At 44.5% G+C, this 26,847-nt stretch overlaps 1 protein-coding gene across 1 annotated transcript in view; it reads right to left on the reverse strand.

Annotated features, from left to right (window-relative positions):
* Window positions 1–12,405: 12,405 nt before the first annotated feature.
* Window positions 12,406–26,847, reverse strand: part of GPR162 (G protein-coupled receptor 162) — a 117,822-nt gene continuing 103,380 nt past the window's right edge. Inside the window, exons 4-5 of the mRNA XM_073595379.1 lie at window positions 25,337–25,521; window positions 12,406–13,422 (exon numbers count right to left, since the gene is read on the reverse strand). Coding sequence (XP_073451480.1) covers window positions 12,898–13,422; window positions 25,337–25,521 — 710 coding nt within the window. The 3' untranslated portion in view covers window positions 12,406–12,897. The remainder of the gene's footprint in view (window positions 13,423–25,336; window positions 25,522–26,847) is intronic.

Consider the following 26,847-nt stretch of genomic DNA (forward strand, 5'->3'; position numbering starts at 1 on the left):
TCTCTATACACGTCTCCATACACGTCTCTGTACACGTCTCCATACATGTCTCTATACACGTCTCCGTACACGTCTCTATACACGTCTCTGTACACGTCTCCATACATGTCTCTATACACGTCTCCGTACACGTCTTTATACACGTCTCTGTACACGTCTCCATACACGTCTCAATACAGGTCTCCATACACGTCTCTATACACGTCTCCATACACGTCTCTCTACACGTCTCTATACACGTCTCCATACATGTCTCTATACACGTCTTTATAAACATCTCTATACACGTCTCCATACACGTCTCTATACACGTCTCTATACACGTCTCTATACACGTCTCCATACATGTCTCTATACACGTCTATATAAACATCTCTATACACGTCTCCATACACGTCTCTATACACGTCTCCATACATGTCCCTATACACGTCTCTGTACATGTCTCTATACACATCTTTATATACGTCTCCATACACGTCTCTATACACGTCTCTATACACGTCTCCATACACGTCTCCATACACGTCTCCATACACGTCTCCATACAGGTCTCCATACACGTCTCCATACACGTCACTATACACGTCTTCATACACGTCTCCATACACGTCTCTATACACGTCTCCATACACGTCTCCATACACGTCTCCATACACGTCTCTATACACGTCTCTATACACGTCTCCACACATGTCTCCATACACGTCTCCATACACGTCTCCATACAAGTCTCCATACACGTCTCCATACACGTCTCTATACACGTCTTCATACACGTCTCCATACACGTCTCTATACACGTCTCCATACACGTCTCCATACACGTCTCTATACACGTCTCCATACACGTCACTATACACGTCTCCATACATGTCCCTGTACACGTCTCTATACACATCTTTATATACGTCTCTATACACGTCTCTGTACACATCTCCGTACACGTCTCTATACACGTCTCTATACACGTCTCCATACATGTCTGTATACACGTCTCCATACACGTCTCCATACACGTCCCCATACACGTCTCCATACACGTCTCTATACACGTCTCTTTACACGTCTTTCTACACGTCTCTATACACGTCTCCATACACGTCTCCATACACGTCTCTATACACGTCTCTATACACGTCTCTATACACGTCTTTCTACACGTCTCTATACACGTCTCTATACACGTCTCTATACACGTCTTTCTACACGTCTCTATACACGTCTCCATACACGTCTTTCTACACGTCTCTATACACGTCTCCATACACGTCTTTCTACACGTCTCCATACACGTCTCTATACACGTCTCTATACACGTCTCCATACACGTCTCTATACACGTCTTTCTACACGTCTCTATACACGTCTCTATACACGTCTTTCTACACGTCATCTTTCTACACGTCTCTACACACGTCTCCATACACGTCTCTATACACGTCTCAATACACGTCTTTCTACACGTCTTTCTACACGTCATCTTTCTACACGTCTCCATACACGTCTCTATACACGTCTCTATACACGTCTCTATATACGTCTCTATACACGTCTCCATACACGTCTCTATACACGTCTCTATACACATCTCTATACACGTCTCTATACACGTCTCTATATACGTCTCTATACACGTCTCCATACACGTCTCTATACACGTCTCTATACACATCTCTATACACGTCTCCATACACGTCTTTCTACAGGTCTCTATACACGTCTCTATACACGTCTCCATACACGTCTCCATACACGTCTCCATACACGTCTCCATACACGTCTCTATACACGTCTTTCTACACGTCTCTATACACGTCTCTATACACATCTCTATACACGTCTCCATACACGTCTCTATACACGTCTCCATACACGTCTTTCTACACGTCTCTATACACGTCTTTCTACATGTCATCTTTCTACATGTCTCTACACACGTCTCCATACACGTCTCTATACACGTCTCTATACACGTCTCTATACACGTCTTTCTACACGTCATCTTTCTACACGTCTCTACACACGTCTCCATACACGTCTCTATACACGTCTCTATACACGTCTCTATACACGTCTCTATACACGTCTCCATACACGTCTCTATACACGTCTCTATACACGTCTCCATACACGTCTCCATACACGTCTTTCTACACGTCTCTATACACGTCTCTATACACGTCTCTATACACGTCTCTATACACGTCTTTCTACACGTCTCTATACACGTCTCTACACACGTCTCCATACACGTCTCTATACACATCCCTATACACGTCTCTATACACGTCTTTCTACACGTCATCTTTCTACACGTCTCTACACACGTCTCCATACACGTCTCTATACACGTCTCTATACACATCTCTATACACGTCTCTATACACGTCTCTATACACGTCTCTATACACGTCTCTATACACGTCTTTCTACACGTCTCTATACACGTCTCCATACACGTCCCTATACACGTCTCTATACACGTCTTTCTACACGTCTCTATACACGTCTCTATACACGTCTCTATACACGTCTTTCTACACGTCTCTATACACGTCTCTATACACGTCTCTATACACATCTCTATACACGTCTTTCTACACGTCTCTATACACGTCTCTATACACGTCTCTATACACGTCTTTCTACACGTCATCTTTCTACACGTCTCTACACACGTCTCCATACACGTTTCCATACACGTCTCTATACACGTCTCTATACACGTCTCCATACACGTCTCTATACACGTCTCTATACACGTCTCCATACACGTCTCCATACACGTCTCTATACACGTCTTTCTACACGTCTCTATACACGTCTCTATACACGTCTCTATACACGTCTTTCTACACGTCATCTTTCTACACCTCTCTACACACGTCTCCATACACGTTTCCATACACGTCTCTATACACGTCTCTATACACGTCTCCATACACGTCTCTATACACGTCTCCATACACGTCTCCATACACGTCTCTATACACGTCTCCATACACGTCTCTATACACGTCTCCATACACGTCTCCATACAGGTCTCCATACACGTCTCCATACACGTCTTCATACACGTCTCTATACACGTCTCTATACACGTCTTCATACACGTCTCTATACACGTCTCTATACACGTCTCCATACACGTCTCCATACACGTCTCTATACACGTCTCCATACACGTCTCCATACACGTCTTCATACACGTCTCTATACACGTCTCTATACACGTCTTCATACACGTCTCTATACACGTCTCTATACACGTCTCCATACACGTCTCCATACACGTCTCTATACACGTCTCCATACACGTCTCCATACACGTCTTCATACACGTCTCTATACACGTCTCCATACACGTCTCTATACACGTCTCTATACACGTCTCCATACACGTCTCTATACACGTCTCCATACACGTCTCCATACACGTCTTCATACACGTCTCTATACACGTCTCTATACACGTCTTCATACACGTCTCTATACACGTCTCCATACACGTCTCCATACACGTCTCTATACACGTCTCCATACACGTCACTATACACGTCTCCATACACGTCTCCATACACGTCTCCATACACGTCTCCATACACGTCTCTATATACGTCTCCATACACGTCTCAATACATGTCTCTATACACGTCTCTATACACGTCTCCATACACGTCTCCATACACGTCTCCATACACGTCTCTATACACGTCTCCATACACGTCTTCATACACGTCTCTATACACGTCTCTATACACGTCTTCATACACGTCTCTATACACGTCTCCATACACGTCTCCATACACGTCTCTATACACGTCTCCATACACGTCTCTATACACGTCTCTATACACGTCTCCATACACGTCTCCATACACGTCTCCATACACGTCTCTATATACGTCTCCATACACGTCTTCATACACGTCTCTATACACGTCTCTATACACGTCTCCATACACGTCTCCATACACGTCTCTATATACGTCTCCATACACGTCTTCATACACGTCTCTATACACGTCTCTATACACGTCTCCATACACGTCTCAATACATGTCTCTATACACGTCTCTATACACGTCTCTATACACGTCTCCATACATGTCTATATACACGTCTCTATACACGTCTCCATACATGTCTCTATACACGTCTCTATACACGTCTCTATACACTCAGAAAAGGTTCTTCTGTTACAAAATATAAAAACAAAAATAACTCTATGCTGGGAAAGATTTTTCTTCACCAAAATCTGTGATACCAAATTTGTGCATAAATAAATCAAATAGTGTGGCACTGCATTCATACAACACGATGGAACATACAGTATCTGACAAAAGTCAGTACACCCCTAAGTGAAAATGTCCAAATTGGCCCCAAAGTGTCAATATTTTGTGTGGCCACCATTATTTTCCAGCACTGCCTTAACCCTCTTGGGCATGGAGGTCAGCAGAGCTTCACAGGTTGTCACTGGAGTCCTCTTCCCCTCCTCCATGATGACATCACAGAGCTGGTGGATGTTAGAGACCTTGCGCTCCTCCACCTTCCGTTTGAGGATGTCCCACAGATGATCAATAGGGTTTAGGTCTGGAGACATGCTTGGCCAGTCCATCACCTTTACCCTCAGCTTCTTTAGCAAGGCAGTGGTGGTCTTGGAGGTGTGTTTGGGGTGGTTATCATGTTGGAATACTGCCCTGCGGCCCAGTCTCTGAAGGGAGGGGGTCATGCTCTGCTTCAGTAGGTCACAGTATGTTGGCATTCATGGTTCCCTCAATGATCTGTAGCCCCCCAGTGCCGGCAGCACTCATGCAGCCCCAGACCATGACACTCCCACCACCATGCTTGACTGTAGACAAGACACACTTGTCTTTGTCCTCCTCACCTGGTTGCCCCCACACACGCTTGTCACCATCTGAACCAAATACGTTTATCTTGGTCTCATCAGACCACAGGACATGGTTCCAGTACTCCATGTCCTTATTCTGCTTGTATTCAGCAAACTGTTTGTGGACTTTCTTGTACATCATCTTTAGAAGAGGCTTCCTTCTGGGATGACAGACATGCAGACCAATTTGATGCAGTGTGCGGCGTATGGTCTGAGCACTGACAGGCTGACCCCCCACCCCTACAACCTCTGCAGCAATGCTGGCAGCACTCATACGTCTATTTCCCAAAGACAGCCTCTGGATATGACGCTGAGCACGTGACCTCATCTTCTTTGGTGGACCATGGTGAGGCCTGTTCTGAGGGGAACCTGTCCTGTTATACCGCTGTATGGTCTTGGCCACCGTGCTGCAGCTCAGTTTCAGGGTCTTGGCAATCTTCTTATAGCCTAGGCCATCTGTATATAGAGCAACAATTCTTGTTTCCAGATCCTCAGAGAGTTCTTTGCCATGAAGTGCCATGTTGAACTTCCAGTGACCTATGGTGGATTGCCTATGGTATCACCCAGTGTCACGGTCAGGGGTCAGGCTCAAAGACAGTAGCGGAACTACCACCGACCAGCAGGATCGGTACACAGGTAGTCACCCTGGCTGATGACATGGGCTCACCTGAGGTGAAGAGTCTAAGAACTAACCAGTGTTCACCAGATTTCCTGATGATGGGGATGGGTTTTGCTGTTTGTGAGCACCAGTTCACGGTCCTCATAATCGCCCCACCAGAAGGTGAGCAAGCCAGGGTCCAGAAGTGGATAAGCAGGTAGCGATCAAACAGAAGCGTAATCAGTAAAATAAGCTAGAGGTCAGTAACAAGTGGTTGCAGGTGGGGATCAGGCAGAAGAATAGTCAAGGAACAAGCCAAAGGTAGGTAACGGCAGGAGCGAGATATTGGCTGGAGAGAGCAAAATAATCTGGCAAACAGGAAGTGCAGGGACATGGCTTAAATCAGGAAGTTCATGGGAGGAGCAGAGAGTTTAAGAAGTCAAGGCACAAGGCAGTGTTGTCCAATAGATCAGACAGGGATCTGTCCAGCATCTCAGGTAGCTCAGTGAGAAGACAAAGCAGAGGTCCCGGGTTCAAGTCCAGGCCCTGACACCCAGTGAGCCAATGCCATAATACACACTCATTGGAAAATATGTGACTTCCTATATAAGGAAAGGTGAAATAGCGTTCATGATGTATCATCCATCGTTTGGTTATCTCTCCATCAACAGCCTGGAATATCTGGTGGTTAACCACTTGGCACTGGCGCCTCCCAGCCCTTTAAGAGGTTTAGGGTGGTGGTAGGCGGGGTAGGGTTTATGATCATGTGACCGCCATGATTGGCTGTCACATGATTGGAAAGCTCCCGTTCGCAATCAGCAATTGTTAACTGTCCATTAGCCAACGGCAACTGTGCCGGGAGCTCGTCAGACAAATATGCGGCTCACCCACTGAGAGACCGCATATTTGGGCGCGGCCGCCGGCAAAAGGTTAAATCTCAGATGTCTCTCCCTGCTTGTTTCGCAATATGCAGATAGAAGAAGGTGCTCATAGTGCAGCTTTTTATTAAGATGTATTAAAACACCATTATATACATTTGGGGTGTGCGCTTACTTTAAAAGTGCGAAGGATACAGCACTCGCATCAAATGGAAGGTGGCAGCCGCTCTGCCCACTTATGGAGCTGGCCTGTGCTCTGAATGGCGGATAGGAAAAACCAGAAGTGATGCACTGGAACAGGAAATTGCGACCGCAGGACCTACCTCTACGCGTTTCGTCAAAACGACGTCACCAGAGAACTCCTAGATTTAACCACTGATATTCCGGGCTGTTGATGGAGAAATAACCAAACGATGGATGATGCATCTTGAGCGCTATTTGACCTTTCCTAATATAGGAGGTCACATATTTTCCGGTGAGTGTGTAGTATGTCATTGGCTCGCTGGGTGACACCATGGGCAATCTACGGTGGAGGAGTGTGGAGAACACATTACAGAACGGACACTGTCGCACATATAAGAAGTTATTGATGTCATTATGGGACTGGCACCTTGTCACTTTGTCTGGACACTTTCTTTAATAATTTAATGAATTATATTGCTTTTTACTGGTACTGACTGCTATGTACATTTGTAAACTATATTTTGGTCACATTTTATAATTAGCGCCCCTATATGGTGAAATAATAGGCCGTGTATGTATGGGGGGAGGGGATAGCTGGTTTCTGTAGCAGCAGTAAGAATGCAGACGTATGGCACTGAAACATTATTGGTTACATTATATTATTGGTTACATTGTATTGTTGGTTACATTATATTATTGGTTACATTGTATTGTTGGTTACATTGTATTGTTGGTTACATTGTATTGTTGGTTACATTATATTATTAGTTACATTGTATTGTTGGTTTATAACTTATTGTACATTGTAAAGGAAGGTAAGGTTTATTTTATTGCAGAAGAGAGAGTCATGGAATGTCTCTTTTGCAATAAAAAGCCTGTCTGCTTATTTTTTTTTTTCAGTTTAGTTCCGCTTTACATTTTTTTGCTGTGATTATGACCGGGGGATGGAGGGGTCCTTCGCTTGACTCATTCAGATTTATTACAACCTGAACAGGTGTAAAGAAGAGCCTTCAGAAAACATGGAACACACAAGAGCGCCATCTGCTGACTGTAGATGGTAAGTATGAATATACATAATACTTTATATTAACCTAATTAGATAAAATAAATGTACAAAGTACCAAAGTACACCTCCAAACAGTAGATGTGGTGCTTTAAAGTATAAGGTAGAAGGCAACATTTTTTTTTCTTTAGTGTTGGATGAAGAGGAGATGGATGTGTCCCCCTGTCAGGTCTTTATTGCTGTCTGTGTCCCCATTGGGGAGGTTCGCCGTCTCTATTTTTCATATTTACCATGTTTATCACCAAAAGGGAAAGTATAGGAATGTTCCAAATTATGGGTTGTCCCCAGAATAGTAACAGAGCAGAAATCTTCCTATGGGGACACCAGTTCTCCAGTTCTGGTGAGATTCCCTTCATTGTTTTATTTTTTATAATATACATTTTTTTATTTTAGAAACATTTCATCATTAATTTTCAATCTAAACCATGATCACATTACATTCTTTTATATGTTGATTTTATATTTTATATATATATAAACCAAACACATACACAAAAAGAAATAAACCAAAAAAAAAAAATAAGAAAAGAAAAGAAAAAAAAAGGGGGGGGGGGGGATAAGGAAAAGTGGAGCGGGATCCTTCGTAGTACTTATTATTATCAACAATACACCATTACATGGCATAATAATTCACCCAAGACCCAACCATCTGATCCGGAATAACCCTATTCAATCATTATTTGATTCTTATTTATCAAAAAAAAAGGGGGGGGGGGGGTGAAATATGAATTACCTTCATATTTAGAAAAAAAAAGAAAAAAAAGATCAGTAATAATATAATCCTGCAACCATCTCTAAATACAAAGAATAAGTGAAATATGGATTACTGTCATTTTTTTCAGAAAAAGGAAAACATGATCAGTAATATAAGTGATATAATCGTGAAACAATCATTAAATGAAGGAAAACAAAAACAACAAAAAAAAAGGGGGGGGGGGCTCCGGTTCAATTGGTTGGGGAAAAGTGATGAGGTGTAAAATGAAATACTTCATCAAACATGTATGACCAATACCCCTATATTATATCATGTAATTCAATTCCTACTAACCAGGGGGGAGGTGCAAAAGAAAAAAAAAAAAAAACAAAACCCACCGTTGTGTTGTTTAAAGAAAAAAAATAATTAAATTTTGTAGTGTAAAACTCACAAAACCCCATAAAAAAAAGCGATTTTTTTATTAAATTCCTAATCCACATTATACTTTGTCTTAATTAGTGTTCTTCCAAACCTGGTGTTTTGGTGCTCAGTTTATTGTTCTCCTCACTTAGGGAACAATCCTCCCCTCCCGTCTCCCTTTTATCCCCTCCCAAATAGTTCTCAGTATGTTATTTCAACTAACCAAGTTCAAGAAACAAAACAAAAAAATCTTGTGCCTTTTGTTCTACTTTCTTTTTGCCCCAAAAGGGCCCCTTTCACACAAGAGGTCTGACCAGGTCCTGCTGGACCCCCTATTCTCCTCTAAATGGACTTGACTTACACCCAGCTACCTTTCGGAGGACAGCCGGACAGCCGGTCAGTTTATATCTGGCTGGCCATAGAGCAGAGCAGGTTTGTGTCCGTGTCCCCGCTGCATAAAGACCTCTCATCCACACAGCTCTGCAGGGGATCAGCAGCCGGGGGCCCCACTGAGCAAAACCTGGATCCGGCCCGTGTAAAAGGGTCCAAAGGGATATCCAAAATAGGACGAGCAATAAAATAAATCTAGATACAGTATATATACACCTGAAGACGCCCTAATGGGGGAAATGCGTCGGACAGAGCTGAACTTGTGACGTCATCACGCAAGCCGGCGGCGGCTGGTCTCCTTGCGGCGATGTTTGCATCTTATCTGTACTGCTGATATCTGGCTATCTTGTTGTAATTGTATCAAGTTTTTTTCAATAAATTGGTGATTGAAATCTCACTAGACTATGAAGTCTTCTCCTGGAGTTGTGCTTCGGGAGGGAAGTTCCGGCTTCCCATCCACAGGGTGACGTCAGCCATTGGTGGAGTTCTCAGAATCTGAGCTGCGTCAGCACCGGAGCGCCCCTTTCACCTTCCTTTTCCACGGAGAGCACTTTATATCACCTCTGAAGCTGGAGGACTTTTTTTCCTGTGAATAGATATTATTTGACTGGACTTTATTATTGTATGGATTTATTATTTGCCACGTCATTCTTATGATATTTGTGGAGTAAATATATAGAGGTCGACCGATATGGGTTTTTCTCTGGCCGATGCCGATATTTAGAAATCGCGGTGGCCGATGGCCGATATGTGATGCCGATTTTTTTGGGCCGATATATTAGGCCGATTTTTTTTTTTTTCTCCCCTTCATCTCATAAAATCTAACAGTTAGACCCCTTTTCACACTGGGGGCGTTTTTCAGGCGCTTTTGGGTAAAAATAGCGCCTGTAAAGTGCCTGTAAAACGTCTCCCCTGCAGTGTCAGTGTGATATCCCGAGTGCTGTCACACCGAGGCGATGCGCTGGCAGGAGGTTAAAAAAAAGTCCTGCAAGCGGCATCTTTGGAGCGGTGTATACCCCTCCTCCACCACTCCTGCCCATTGAAATGAATGCGCACCGCCGTCGAAGCGCCTGCAAAGCGTTTCTGCAGCGGCACTTCAGGGGCGCATTTAACTCCTTCCTCGACTGCTAACTGGGTTATAAGCGCCCCGCTAGCAGCCGAATAGCGCCGCTAAAATGATGGTAAAGCGCAGCTAAAACTAGCAGCGTTTTACCGTCAACGCATGCCCGCTCCAGTGTGAAAGTAGCCTTAAGTAATAAGTGATACAGAAAATTTTTTACATTTAAACATTAATTAAACAAAACAAACCTCCAATCAGTTCACTTGTATGTAGAATTTAGAAAAAAAAAAACTATATCTTAAATATTAAATATACAAAAACAGGTAATCAAAACTTATGTATAATGTTTGGGGGTTCTAAGTGATTTTCTAGCAGAAAATACAGGATTTTTACTTGTAAGTGTCAGAAAAGATTTAGTCTTTAAATAGTTAAACTGAGAACTTGTACACATGGAGCTCAGTCCATTCATAAGTGTAAACATTGTATCTCTTCAGGTTCTTTTTATCAGATTTGGCTGCCCAGAGAGGAGAGAAGTCTCTTCACAGAAGATTTCAGGCAACTTGTATTGACTTCTATTACAGAAGTCATTTGCAAGTTGCGCTGAAATTATATCGGCCTTTTTTATCAGCACAATGGGCCGATGCCGATTAAGTAAAAAACACCAAATATCGGCCGATACATCGGTCGACCTCTCTATATATATACTGTATATACGCACTATTGCACTTTATAATTGATGAATTTGTTTGGGAATTTTCCTTTGTTTTGTTCTATATATTCGGATTATGTGGTTAGTATTATATACTTATCCTAATAGGACGAGCGCCCCTCTTCTTTTCTTTTTTCAGCTTTGTATTCAGACTTACCTGGTGCTGCTGTCTGCTGGTCCGAGGTTTTCTTCCATCCCTTTCTGTATAGTTATTCGGTTGTTTGCAGATTCCATGGTTTTGATCACACATTGATCAAATAATAAAATCAAAGCATCTATGGCCACCATTAGGGAGCTGGTTAATCCCATTGGGTGAATGTTTATTTAATAAATACTTTTTGTGTATATCAGTGTTTGTATAAACCTCAATCCTACATACTAATGTTTTAATATAGTAATAAATACAGAGCTGAGTTCATTTTTTTTTTGGAGTTCAGCTTTAATGCCCACCGCAGCATGTACCAACCTTTCCTTCACTCCCCTGCTGCTTGGTTCAGCCAGCTCCAGGGACTGTGCTGGTGGCAGATGCTTATTTTCACTGCCCCCTCAGGACACACAGCATCACTGGTTACCGATATCATAAAATGTAAGGATGCTGTTCAGCAGGGACTTTCTGCATCATTGGTTGCTAGGATGCCAGCAGCTGGACCACACAACATAACTGGTTGCTACGATGCAGACAACTGGGCCACACAACGTAGTTGGTTTCTAGGAAGCTGGCAGCTGGACCACACAACATAACTGGTTGCTAGGATGCTGGCAGTTGTTGCTCACATCATAATTGGCTAATAGGATGCTGGCAACTGGGCCACACAACATAATTGGTTGCTAGGATGCAGTCAGCTAGGCCACACAACATAATTGGTTGCTAGGATGCAGGGAGCTGGGCCACACAATATAACTGGTTGCTAGGATGCTGGCAACTGGGCCACACAACATAATTGGTTGCTAGGATGCAAGGAACTGGGTCACACAACATAATTGGTTGCTAGGATGTTAGCAACTTGGCCACACAACATAATTGGTTGCTAGGATGCAGGGAGCTGGGTCACACAACATAATCGGTTGCCATAATGCTGGCAACTGGGCCACACAACATAATCGGTTGCTAGGATGCAGGCAAGTGGGATGCATAGCATCATTGTTTGGTTTAGTTCAGGTGGTTTCCTGCACCATAACAACCAATGACGTTTTATGGCCCAGGGTCTGAACATACGTTGGGCTGAGCATGTACACTCCGGCCTCAGTTTGCCTCATTGGTGGCATTGGACCTGGCCGCTTGGTATGCCCAAGTATAATGAAGAATGTGACTCTGTCCATGTGACCGTGCTGGTTCTTGGTCTGGTGCCGTCACATGGTGGGAAGAGCCCCCCAGCTCTTTGTAATAAAACTGGTTCATCTGACAGAAGACCACACAGAAGGTGAACATCCATAAGGGAAGAGCTCAACCAACGACCTTCTGAATCAGCCTATATTCAGTGGTCTTTATATGTCGGTGCCCAAGAAGAAGAATTGAAAGTAAATCCTTTACCCTCGGTACTTCACAATTTTATTACTTTGTTCCTTTGTCTATCTTAAATATTTAACATTATTCCAGTCATACTTTTAACAAATGACATACAAAATATAAAAAAGTCTGGCGGTGTATTGTTCTGCTTCTCTAGTTCCTTCCTGGTGCCATCATTCTGGTAACCTTGTGCCATGACTGCAACACACAGACTGGTAATCAAATCACATTTTATTTATATCGTCATTTGGCTCAATTTCCAGTGTATTTGTAGTGTGTCTGTGGGGGGGCAAAGTGGTATCAAAGGGGGCTTGACAGGTAGAGGCAGTGCATCAGCAAAATGCCCCCTCCAAATCCCTTTGCCACCCCGACAAACATCTGATATGCCTGAGAACAACATATTTAAAGAGAGGGTCCATGTGCAACCATCTTCAGTTCAGTGGTTGCTGATATAAAGGAGGTAAGCGTTATCGACCCTGTATGCTCTTCAAGAATTTGTCACTATGTTGCCTCACCTTTACAACCCCGTTCAGACAAGGAGGACCTACGGGTTTCGGTTGGGGCAAGAGGTGGGCTGCACAGAGATAGTCGGCGTTCCCCTAAACCAGCCCAGGCCATGCCGCCATCGTGTCCCTTTCTAGGGAAAGGTGAGGGCCTAGGGGTTGACCGGATTCGGTGGGGTGTTCCAAGGGGTGAAGGGCAGGGAGTGTCATCGATAAAGGCAGTTATTTCATCTCGAAAGAAGGAATTGTGCATGCCACCGCCCATCCCTGCAGATCCTCCCATGCCGCTCTGCAAGAACTGGTGTAGAGTGCTCAAGCCATCATCCGAATCTCTTCTTGGGGGTGGGCGGCGGCCCCAAGGCGGTATGTCGTGACCCCGACGGGGGCTGGGTGGGCCGCTTCCACGCATCGATCCAGGCCCACCCCGAATGTCATCTGAGGAAGACCACCTGAGCAGGAGGGGTGATGAACGAGGGTTAAATAGGTCTATTTCATCATGGGACATCCTCCGGGAGAGGGCAGCCTGTACAGAGAAGAGGACAGCATTAGCAAAATTCACTGTATTCAGTTTTCAGTTAAATTTCAGATTTAGAGTCCAACTAATTCTACTTTATTTTAAATGTGTCCTGGTAGTCCTAAAAAAGAATTCGATTAAAAGCAGCTCTGTCTGCAATACTCATCTTCAATCCATAGATGTCCCAAACACTCTGTCTTCTTCACCACAAGAAGGTCCTCAATTTTCTGGGTTGATGCCCATCATTACTCAACCCAAAAGACTAGGAGAAGACTGAAAGGTTGCCTCATGGCCCTGAGCATAACGCCCTGCACTCACCATACACCGATGGAGCCCTCTGTGCCACCGAGGACGGCCAACCACTGGGAGCAGACCAAAGAGGGACCCCACATGTGATGTGACCGTGGGCCCGATTATACCAAATAGTGTTTTGGGTTTCTTTGGTTTTTGTTTTGGAGTGAAATTAAGTTAAAATTTTTGTCAGTTTTCTATTTCTATCTTGACCCAATTGGGCTCAGACCTTCTAACCCTTCCCCAATCGACTAAAGATGTTTTTGTTTTTTTTCCTGAACAGATTTCCAACAATGCCCTATTCCCACACAAACGGCAATACAACCTTAGTATAAAGCACTTGTAATGAAGGGGTTACACCCAAGAACAAAAATGTTGTGGTTTTCTTAATCTTGGGTTATGCCCTAATGGAAGGCAGCACCTGGGCAAGTGTGGTCAAGGTGGTATCTGGACTTAGTTGGACAAAACCAAGATTCAAATATGCTAAGACAAAAAAAAGGGGGACCCGAGTGGCACATGGGCCTCTCAGCAACATAAATGAAGCCAAAACAATTACAGTAAAACCTTGGTTTGAGAGCGTGTTGCAAGACAAGCAAAAGGTTTTAATAACATTTCGACTTGATATACAAGCGATGTCTTGATATACAAGTAGCGTCATGTCACAACTGAGTATAAAAAAGAAGAGAGGCGCCTCTAAGTGTAGTAATATGGTTACATTTAATGAAGGTCCAACATTTAGCAACATATTGCTACATTTAGAGGCGCCCTCTCTTCTTTTTTATACTCTGCGGCTCCTGCTGGATTTTGCTTCTAATCCCCTTGTGGAGGATTCCATGTGTGGATGGACATTTTATGGTTACACAACCTGGTCACATCGCTATAATCATTTTATATAGACTATAAACTGAAGGACTTATGAATAAATGGATGTGGAACTAATCATCCGTGTTTCCATTATTTCTAATGGGGAAGTTTGCTTTGATATACAAGTGCTTTGGATTACAAGCTTGTTTCTGGAAGGAACTATACTCACAATCCAAGGTTTTACAGTACCTTTGGTAAAGGATTGGGACTGGGCAACTCACTGTACAACAGCTGAACAGAAAACAGTACAAAATCAGAAGTATCTGATATGTTAGAGTCAAAGGTTGTAGACCACACGAGGTCAGTCTTGGGGAATCCCTCAAAAGATGTTGTAACTAATGGGGTCTAAGGAGAAGGTGGCACTGAGAGAGTATGACACTGGCAGGGACTTGAGGGCAGTGTTATTTTTGTTGACCAAAATATTTCCGTTGACTAAATTAACACTATTTTAGTCAACTAAAATACGGCTAAAACTAAAACAATACAGATGACTAAAATACGACTAAAATTAAATGGCATTTTAGTCAAAAGACCATGACTAAAACAAAATCGAAATTTGACATCAAAATGAACACTGCACTACCACATAAGAATCAGTAGGGGGCATCTACTAAGACGCTGAAAGAAAAAATAAAATAAGAAAAAGGCTTTTCTTATTTTTTTCTTAAAGCGGAGTTCCACCCAAAAGTGGAACTTCTGATTATCTGATCCCCACCCCACCCCCTTCTCCGGTGCCACATTTGGCACCTTTTGGGGGGGAGCAGATATCCTGTCCCCACTTCTGGGAGAACGGGCCGCGGCGAAGTGTTACGTCACAACTTGGTCCCCCTCCTCCTCCCTCCTTCCCGGCCAGTAAGAGAAATGCTTGAATAATGCATTTTAATTTAAGTAAACCTATTTGATTTAAGTCCACTAAAATGAACTGGAGATTTTAATCAACTAAAATATGGCTGAAACGAAAACAATTCAGATGACTAAAATATGACTAAAACTAAAATGGCATTTTATGGTAAAAGACTAAAATACAACTAACACTAAATTGAAAATCTGATGTCAGAATAAACACTGCTTACGAGACCTTTGCACTCAGAACAGCATGGCACTGGAATAGTCTTAGGAGAGTACGGCACTGGCAAGGTGTCAGGAAAGCATGGCAATGGCATTAAAGTCGGACCTGAAACGGTGAACCAGCATGCACCGGACCGCTGCTGTGAGCCGCATGTGGCACATATGTGAACCGAGCCTTAAGAGAGTAGGGCACTGGAAGAGTCTTAGGAGAGTTCGGCACTGGCAAAGCCTTAGGAGAGCATGGCATTGGAAATGTCTTAGGAAAATACGGCACTGGCAAAGACTTAGGAGAGTATGGCACTGGTAATGTCTTAGGAGAGTATGGCACTGGCAAAGACTTAGGAGAGTATGGCACTGGTAATGTCTTAGGAGAGTATGGCACTGGTAATGTCTTAGGAGAGTATGGCACTGGTAATGTCTTAGGAGAGTATGGCACTGGCAAAGACTTAGGAGAGTTCGGCACTGGTAATGTCTTAGGAGAGTATGGCACTGGCAAAGACTTAGGAGAGTATGGCACTGGTAATGTCTTAGGAGAGTATGGCACTGGCAAAGACTTAGGAGAGTTCGGCACTGGTAATGTCTTAGGAGAGTATGGCACTGGCAAAGACTTAGGAGAGTTCGGCACTGGCAAAGACTTAGGAGAGTTCGGCACTGGTAATGTCTTAGGAGAGTTCGGCACTGGTAATGTCTTAGGAGAGTACGGCACTGGCAAAGACTTAGGAGAGTTCGGCACTGGTAATGTCTTAGGAGAGTATGGCACTGGCAAAGACTTAGGAGAGTATGGCACTGGCAAAGACTTAGGAGAGTATGGCACTGGTAATGTCTTAGGAGAGTATGGCACTGGCAAAGACTTAGGAGAGTTCGGCACTGGCAAAGACTTAGGAGAGTTCGGCACTGGTAATGTCTTAGGAGAGTTCGGCACTGGTAATGTCTTAGGAGAGTACGGCACTGGCAAAGACTTAGGAGAGTTCGGCACTGGTAATGTCTTAGGAGAGTATGGCACTGGCAAAGACTTAGGAGAGTATGGCACTGGTAATGTCTTAGGAGAGTATGGCACTGGCAAAGACTTAGGATAGTTCGGCACTGGCAAAGACTTAGGAGAGTTCGGCACTGGTAATGTCTTAGGAGAGTACGGCACTGGCAAAGACTTAGGAGAGTTCGGCACTGGTAATGTCTTAGGAGAGTATGGCACTGGCAAAGACTTAGGAGAGTTCGGCACTGGTAATGTCTTAGGAGAGTACGGCACTGGCAAAGCCTTAGGAGAGTATGGCACTGGTAATGTCTTAGGAGAGTATGGCACTGGCAAAGACTTAGGAGAGTTCGGCACTGGTAATGTCTTAGGAGAGTATGGCACTGGCAAAGCCTTAGGAGAGTATGGCACTGGTAATGTCTTAGGAGAATACGGCACTGGTAATGTCTTAGGAGAGTACGGCACTGGTAATGTCTTAGGAGAGTATGGCACTGGTAATGTCTTAGGAGAGTACGGCACTGGCAAAGACTTAGGAGAGTATGGCACTGGTAATGTCTTAGGAGAGTATGGCACTGGTAATGTCTTAGGAGTGTGTGGCAATGGCAAAGTCTCGGGAAGGCATGACAAAGTTTTGGGTTCAGGAATAACTGATTGAGAGACTGCTTCTATGATAGAAGAATCTGACACACATTCAAAAACTCATCCCACATACAGAAGAAGCAGACTCAGATTTAGGATGTGGACTCAGACTCAGAAGAAGCAGACTCAGATTTAGGATGTGGACTCAGACTCAGAAGAAGCAGACTCAGATTTAGGATGTGGACTCAGACTCAGAAGAAGCAGACTCAGATATGGATGTGGACTCAGACTCAGAAGAAGCAGACTCAGATTCAGAAGAAATGTCACACAAACAGAAATGATTGGCTTAAACGTGTTGGACCTCAGGGGCAAGCACAGGGCCTCCCAAGAAACTCTGGAGTACTAGAACTCGAGCCACCTGAGATACTGCAGAGCCCCCTGTCTAATCCATTACACAATCCTGCCTTGTGTCTTCTTTTTTGCTGAACCTTGAAAGCCTTGCTCTTCCCATGAACTTCCTTTTTAAGCCATGCCTTTGCACTTCCTGTTTGACAGATTATTGTGCTCTTCTCCAGCCAATATCTCATTCTTGTCTATCCTGCTGCCATCCATATCTCCGTTACCACTCATTACCGACCTTTGGATTGTTCTTGATTACGCTTCTGCCTAAACCCAACCTGCAACCACTCCTTACTGACCTTGTCAACTGACTATATTCCTGCTTGATCCCTACCTGCTACTGGACCCCGGCTTGCTCACCTCCTGGTGGGCTGATCCTGAGGACCGTGACCTGATACTAACATGCAGCAAGGAGCTCTGGAAAACACCGGTTGGTGCTTAGACTCCCCGCACCTCGGGTGAGCTTGTGTTATCCACCAGGGTGTCCTGCTGCTGTAATTATCCTGCTGGTCGGTGTTAGCCAATCTAGTACTATAGCTACTGGTCTCCTTGACCGTGACACTGTCCAGTTTTAAAGATCCATTTCCCCCTGCCTTGCACTTGGGATGCTAAGAACTGTTTTATCAATCCAGTCCTCATCCTAAGATCAATCAGTCCAGTCTTGAGGGTCCATATCGTCAGCCTGATGCTTGGGAACATAAGCAGAAGATCTGGGCTGAACATCCTTAGGGAGAAATATAACAGAAATTCTGACATGAACTGTTACTACGGGAGACTGGGACTGTAAACTTACATTAGAATCAGGTTTACCAGCCTGGGGTGAAGTCTCCGAATAGGAAGTACCCCGCTTTAGAGCTTGGAAAGGGCCAGAGAGATCTGAGACGGGGAATATGCAAGTGACTTTTAAAGCAGGTTAGAAATTCAATAAGCTTTACAGGATTTTCACTAAGATAGCCGAGGGAATCTAGAATATCTCACAAACACTCAAACAAATCCCCTTCAAGGAGGTAATAAACAATCTGACGTGATCGGGTTGCCAAAAGAGACTGCAGAATGAAAGATTTGTGTTGTAATTTGATGATAGCTGGAACAAATGGCAGTTCTTAAGATTTATTTCCTCCAATCTGGGCTGAAGAACAAATACATACTTCCTTGGGCTCGTTTCCCAGGGAACTACGTTTGCATGACCAGCAGAGGAACTACTACTCTCATCAGACAGGATACCACCAGTGTGAATAAACTGAGCGTGCACAGGAAAGATAGGCACGGGGTATATTGTGTTTGTAGAACCTATTAAAGTATAAGAGTCTGGACTCTGTAGAGGTATGAAAGGGGGGTCAATGGACTGAGGGAACTCTCACATATGGCTGGGAGAACCTCCATGTCTGCATGTTTGGTGGAGGTGTGAGCCTTAAAAAGGGCTTTGCAGCTGATCTGTGGAACTACAAGTAACAGATCAGCTTTGCTGCTGGTCCTTGACAAAGTGGAAAGAGAAGACCTTATTTTATGGAGTAGTTCCTAAGATGGAATCCCCTTAGGCCTTCATTACCCTATGAAAAGTCCATGTCAATGTGTTTCATTGGTAGAAGGAGCAAAATGTCAGCATTTTCCTGTTGCTTTTGACCTCAACATAATTGAACATGCCCCAGGACAGTGGTCTCCAAACTGTGGCCCGGGGGCCAGATACGGCCCTTTGCTTGCCTCTATCAGGCCTTTGGGGCACTGTTCTTCCCACTGACATGTATAATGGGGTACTATTCCCCCCACTGACACCAATGAAGGGACACTATTCCTCCCACTGATACCAATGATGGGGCACTATTCCTCCCACTGATACCAATGATGGGGCACTATTCCTCCCACTGATACCAATGATGGGACACTATTCCTCCCACTGACACCAATGATGGGACACTATTCCTCCCACTGACACCAATGATGGGGCACTATTCCTCCCACTGATACCAATGATGGGACACTATTCCTCCAACTGATACCAATAATGGGACACTATTCCTTCCACTGACACCAATGATGGGGCACTGTTCCTCTCACTTTCACATTGTTACTAATGTGAAGACTTTGTACTTCAATTGGCCACAGTCTGGCCCCTCTAAAGTCTGAATTAGCCCTTTGTTTAGAAAGTTTGGAGACCCCTGCCCAGGGGGATGGCTAGGAACCTTAGGCCTTACTCAGTGGTCCTCAAACTGTGGCCCTTTGCTTGCCTTTATCTGTCCCTTGGGGCAGTTTTCCCCTCACTGATACAAGATATGATTCCAACCACTGAATCCAATGATGGGACACTATTCCCCCCACTGACACCAATGATGGGACACTATTCCTCCCACTGACACCAATGATGGGACACTATTCCTCCCACTGATGCCAATGATGGGTCACTATTCCTCCCACTGACACCAATGATGGGGCACTATTCCTCCCACTGATACCAATGATGGGGCACTATTCCTCCAACTGATACCAATGATGGGGCACTATTCCTCCCACTGATACCAATGATGGGGCACTATTCCTCCAACTCATACCAATGATGGGGCACTATTCCCCCCACTGATACCAATGATGGGACACTATTCCTCCCACTGATACCAATGATGGGACACTATTCCTCCCACTGATACCAATGATGGGACACTATTCCTCCCACTGATACCAATGATGGGGAACTATTCCTCCCACTGACTCCAATGATGGGACACTATTCCTCCCACTGATGCCAATTATGGGTCACTATTCCTCCCACTGACACCAATGATGGGACACTATTCCTCCCACTGACTCCAATGATGGGACACTATTCCTCCCACTGATGCCAATGATGGGTCACTATTCCTCCCACTGACACCAATGATGGGTCACTATTCCTCCCACTGACACCAATGATGGGACACTATTCCTCCCACTGACTCCAATGATGGGACACTATTCCTCCCACTGATGCCAATGATGGGACACTATTCCTCCCACTGACACCAATGATGGGACACTATTCCTCCCACTGACTCCAATGATGGGACACTATTCCTCCCACTGACACCAATGATGGGACACTATTCCTCCCACTGACACCAATGATGGGACACTATTCCTCCCACTGACTCCAATGATGGGACACTATTCCTCCCACTGATGCCAATGATGGGACACTATTCCTCCTACTGACTCCAATGATGGGACACTATTCCTCCCACTGATGCCAATGATGGGACACTGTTCCTCTCACTCTCACATTGTTACCAACATCAAGACTTTGTACTTCTATTGGCCACAGTCTGGCCCCTCTAAAGTCTGAACTGGCCCTTAGTTTAGAAAGTTTGGAGACCCCTGCCCAGGGGGATGGCTGGGAACCTTAGGCCTAGAGCAGTGGTCCTCAAACTGTGGCCTGGGGGCCAGATGTGGCCCTTTGCTTCCCTTTATCTGGCCCTTGGGACAGTTTTCCCCTCACTGATACAAGATATGATTCCAACCACTGACTCCAAGGATGGGGCATAATTCCTCTCACTGATACCTATGTGTGGGCACTATTCTTCCTACGGACACCATCAATGGGGTACTATTCCTTGCACTGACACGATTCCTCCCACTGACCCCAACATCCAGCCCCCCTAAAGCCTGAAGGACAGTAAACTGGCTCTTTGTTTAGAAAGTATGGAGACCCCTGGCCTAGAGGACAAACATCCCCAAGTGGCCATTTCTTATGACCGGTACAGAAGAACATATTCTAGCATCAGCTCCCCTTGTATCCATTGGCAGTTGGTCACTTAACAGCTCACAGCTGCATAGCAAGTTAGTGCTGAAAGACTTCCCTTTGCCAGGCGCTATGATCACAGGTCTAAAGAGGTTACGGGTAACTATAAAACATCCAGCATGTGCCACTGACTGATCAATGACTAGTCTCCACTGAGGGCCACCAGCCCCTTATATATTTTTAGGATTGGTCCTGGGGGGGGGGTCCTTTCTACTGGTTCAGTTCTCCCCCTGGGATGGCCTCAGGTGACTGTAACAGGATTTAAGAGCTCTTGGCGAAGAAACTGACTCATTAGGAGATCACTTCAAAAGGACCAATGTGAGCTTGCCAACCTTCTCTGGAGACAACCATAACAAGAAGCCCTAATACCTCCTGAATTCATGTTTTGACCTGCTACGAAGTGAGATGATATCCATTGGCTAAAGGATAATCTTGGCTCCTGTGGTGAGCTGTGAATGCAGAAGTCTCTGGTCACTCTGCTGGGCTCATTCAAATGAATTTTTATTTAAGCCATGTGTAGGGACTCTGCCATAAGTCTGAGTGTCCCTACTGAAAATTCAGTAGGCAGCAGAGCCTAAGCTGTGATTGTTATTGTTTCCTGCATTCTTTGGGTTTGCTCTAAGACTCGGGCATTGTTTACTTCTGCCTGCTTCTGGGGAGAATTCTGAAGTAGAGGATGGGATATGTTATGGGTAATTCATATCTATCTCACCCTGACCAATCACTAGCAGGTACTGTATATTGTCAGTCATAGGTGTGCACCCTAAAGCTCAAAAACACCTGTGTCTACATATCTATGACCCCGGGACATGGATCTCCCTGCCGACACAGTGAAAGACTCTTATGGCAGAGCCGGTAAGAGGGAGTACTTTCCTATCTTCCCGCTGGCACACAGAGTGATAATGCTAATGCGCATGGGGTTATTAGGGTGTACCCAGGCACATCCGGCACACCCTGTGCGCACACCTATATTGTCAGTCATGTGGGATCGGGAAGGTGGTAAGTACCCTGTTAGAAGGGTCCTCAGGCAAGTCATAGATGATTCGATTTTCTTTCCTTTCACCACAGGTTGATGGGGGAAACCCTACCGCAGCATTATTGTATTCTGCCGGTGGGCGTGGGGGCTGCGAGGAGCCTTATCGGCTGGCAGAACACAATGATTACTGTTGGCAGTAATCATATGTAAAAATTGGAAAGGCTGTTTGTACCCAAGCTGATCTATGGATCAACTTAGGTACAACCAGCCTGTTCATAGATGATTGGAGTCTTAGTCAGTCCCTGATTTACCAGAAAAGATTGGATCCATTTATGGCCGGTTTTAGTCTACCATGCTTTGCCTGGAGAGGATGTAGTGTTGGGAGGTCTTTTATCTCCCAGGCCTGCTGTCTGGGGTGGAAACCGTTCCAAAGTCATGTCCCAAAGACTTGGCATCGACCTATGCTAGGGTTCAAAAGACATGGAGGTGGCTGTTAAAGGGCAGCACCTTCAGCAAAATTTTGCTCAGTACATTGCTGGTGTCTCGGCTTAAAGACACACAATTGAGGAATGCTGGTGTCAGGTTAAAGGCATGTGAGCGGGTCTACAGAACATCATTTTAGGTGAAGGCAGTACTAATGTTGGAATTTATTGAGTGTCCTGGTATCCCTAACTGTCTCACGCCTGAACTTTGAGGGATAAATTGTACAAGCAATCGGAATTTGGCCATTTGGTTGCTGTTGGTGGGTCTTGAGTGTTCAATGAAGATAATAGTGATGCAACATTCTAGTGGCTCCATATGGGGGGGTCGTCTAGCAAGCCACATGGGTCATCTAGCAAGCCTATTTACATAATCCTTATAGAAAAGAAGATAATTCTTGGAGAATTTCTCAGAGGTTGAGAAACAACTTTGCTTTACTTTATTTTTTCTGGACAGAACTGGCCAAAATGTATGGAGATGTCTATGTTATACTCGGACTTGTATAGGTGTGAGGGACACCATCCTCCAGTATTGATGATGAACAGATATCATTATTTGGAAGGATGCTGGAACATTGTTTGCATGTCAGATACCAACAAAATATTGCAAGAAGAAGATACTAAATATCAAATTATTACAAATGATTGGAAAGTCTTAGTATATTGTGGATGTGTGGAGATATAGGTTGCACATTGTGTTTATCGATCTCTTTTTTTAATTTGGTCTGCACAATGGAACACGGCGGGTCATATATGTTCCCTGGTATGACTTGGCGTATATGATTAACAGCGCAGCTCGGTAAATTATTAATAAGAAGGTTTGATATTATCGAAGAGCTGCAGCTGGGTGGGAATATGACAGCTGGAGAGCGTGGAAACGATTATCATTTATAATGTCAGTTAATATAATGAAATACAAACAGAACTTGCCTTTTGTGACCAACAATATCACAATTTTATTAAAAATATGGAAAATGAATCATTGAAGAGAGAATCAATTACTTTTATATTACAGAATGACTTACAGCCATCTCAGATATGGAAGATATTGCCTAAAGCGGAACTCAACTCTTTTAATCAGTGAGAACTCATTTTAATACTTATGCTGCTAGCCTTAGTAAATAGAAAGGAAGGGATAATATATGTAGCACCCTCCTAGTAAAAGCAGGTTGATAGGTAAATATAATATAATTTAGCTCTTCTATAAATCAGTAGAGCGGGGGTTGATTATCTTGGTTTGCTCCGTGTCTCACAGGCTGATGCTCTGATTGTTTCTTCCTGTATTTTAGAGGAAGAACAGAATGGGCAGCATGAATATTTATGAGGAATCCAGCCAATCCCCGGGGAGGTGTGCCCAGTAGATGGCTGGAGAACCCATAAAAGGTCTGAGGCAGAAGGGGAGAGTTCCTGGTTTACTGGAGGTACCATCTAGAAGACATTGAGGTCCCAGCTAAAGCTCTAGCTGGGGGGGGGGGGGGTCAATTCACAAAACCTAGTCCTGGAATCTGTTTGGGTCTGGAGAAGCTCACTGGAGAGTTCCAAGAAGAGGTTGGGGGAAAGGTGTCCAGCGGTCCTATGATGGTGTGAGCCTGTATGACCCCGGTGCTGGAAGTTAGTGACTGTGTGCAGCTTTGGTCTCTTGGGAAAGTCTTAGTCACTGGTCAGCATTAGAATATCTGTGGGACATTTTTGAACAGCTCAGCAAGCTTCTTTACTGTAAGAGCGGCAAGGATGTGGAATTCCCTTCCACAGGCGGTGGTCTCGGCGGCGATTAGATAATCACCTGAATGACCACAACATACAGGGATATACAATGTAATACTGACACATAATCACACACATAGGTTGGACTTGATGGACTTGTGTCTTTTTTCAACCTCACCTACTATGTAACTATGTAACTATATAGCTAAAATGGACAGAATCTTTCGACTTAGCTCCAGCTATAAAAGCACCAAAGAAACTTTCGACCTGGCTGTACTGTAATATAAAAGGTTTTAGGAAGATGTAATAAATGCTCGGGGCGTAGATATCCTAATAGTAAGAGGAACATGAATACCTTTATTTCCATTTCTAAAAAAATAGGTTTTTCTATCAGAGAATATTTGCAACACAAAGGGGGTAATTTATGTCGCACAAAGACCATGAGTCAAACCAATTGCACCAAACGGATGTTGAGGGAAAGAGAAAGAGACATTTTGGATAGAGATAAACGCCCTTCAGTAGAACATTAGAAGGATTACCATCCTTCCAATTTAAAGACTTTCTGGGGAATTAAAGTAATTTGTGAGAACTGGAGGGAAGGAAATGATGTGGAGATTATGTCCAAGGAGGAGACCCATCGGATATATAAAATGAGTACCTTAATACCAGAGAGATTAAACACTGAAGTAATTAAAGTGCGAGTCTGGCCAAAACGGCTTCTTTTTTTTTTTTGGGTTTGGACAGAGTGAGAACATGTGAGATCCCCGGTCAGAATTTCACTGCTATCCAGGACTTCTTAGGGAGACTTTCTTTTGCGTTCTTACCTGGTGTCGGTGAACCTGCAGGTACTGGCTCCGGTCTGTGGGCAGTAGGACGTGTCTCACCGGGAGGTATTTCCCATCCCTCAGGTCTCCTCCCAGGTAGTGCGGAGGTCTTTTGATGGCGACCCCATTGGAATCGAAGCGGACTTCGCACAGCCGTCCATCTGAGAAGTCATCCCGACCGCTGTCTGCAAAGAGTTAGAAGAAGTAAGCCATTTTGTAGCATCAACAAACAAACAGTGCTCTCACACTGGAGCGGTGCGCTTGCGGGACGTTATAAAAAGTCCTGCAAGCAGCATCTTTGAGGCGCTTTAGGAGCGGTGCATACACTCAATGGGCAGCACCGCCGAAGAGCCTGCAAAGCGCCCTTTATTCGGCCGCTAGCGGGGGTTATTAGTGCCTCTAAAAGGACAGGGCTTTAACGCTGATGCCTCCGCGCCTCAGTGTGAAAGTGCCCTTAGTGTTCTGGTGGTTCCAAAAACCTGGACCCAGGATTGGATATTTCCTCCCACCCAGATCACTATGAAATGTCCAGGCTTCAGGTCCCAAAACCGACTTTACCAACCACTGAGAAACCTGAATGAAAAGACAGTTTTCTCTCCATGACATGAGCTCCCTGGAGCCCCTCAACCCACCTGGCTGAGAATTCTGGGTCGTAACCCCTTTCAATGCATATATGTGGGGGTGGGGGGATTTTATGTGCTTAGGTCTGTCTCCACTCTCCATTGAAAATATAAAAGAATATCAGCCACACTCCTCTTAGCTCCTCTTACCATATTATTTAATAGCCCATAAGTTGACTGCATACAACAATGTCTCAACCAGAGAACCATCCTTCCTCTTTGTGAGCAAGCCAGGAGTGGTGAAATGCGTCAAGCAAGGTTGGTTCTTGGGTGGAGACATTGTAAGAGGAGCTAAGCAGAGTGCAGCTGATATTCTTTGTATGTATAAGAGAGGCCAGTCTAGAGTGGAGATATGGATCTGTGCTGTGCATGTTTCTACATTTTAAGTGGCTTTGTTCCCACCTAGAACAATGGGAGGAATGAAGAAAGAGTGGTGAAGGCATAAAGCCAGTGGTCCTCCTCCAAATTTAGAAAACAGAGCAGATGCTGCTTCTAATCAACACACTCTCTTCGTTACTGTAGCGCCCTCTAGTGTGCTACTAGATTAATGGAGGCAAATTTATGTTTGACTCATTGTGGTTATCTTGTGAGTCTGAAATTGGGTAGGGGGTTTACTGCAGGTCAGGCTGAATGACTCACAGAGGCAGGTCTCTGGTACCTCCCCCTGGGTCTGGAAGTTTGGAGAAACTTCTAGAAGTTAGTGGGTTGGAGGTTAGGAGGGCTGATATGCATACTTGAGGGAACTTGACCAATTTCTAGGCAGAATGTCCTGGTAGGGTGGCTGAGTCAGCCCTTAAATATGGTGAAGTAATGCCGGGAGGAGAGTTGGGTGGAAGGTGGGGTGCTGAGGAGGCTGTCGGTGGCCTAGAAGAAGTCTCCTAGGTCTAGGGG

The sequence above is a fragment of the Aquarana catesbeiana genome, linkage group LG08, assembly GCF_042186555.1.
Source record: "Aquarana catesbeiana isolate 2022-GZ linkage group LG08, ASM4218655v1, whole genome shotgun sequence".
NCBI classification, from domain to species: Eukaryota; Metazoa; Chordata; class Amphibia; order Anura; family Ranidae; genus Aquarana; species Aquarana catesbeiana.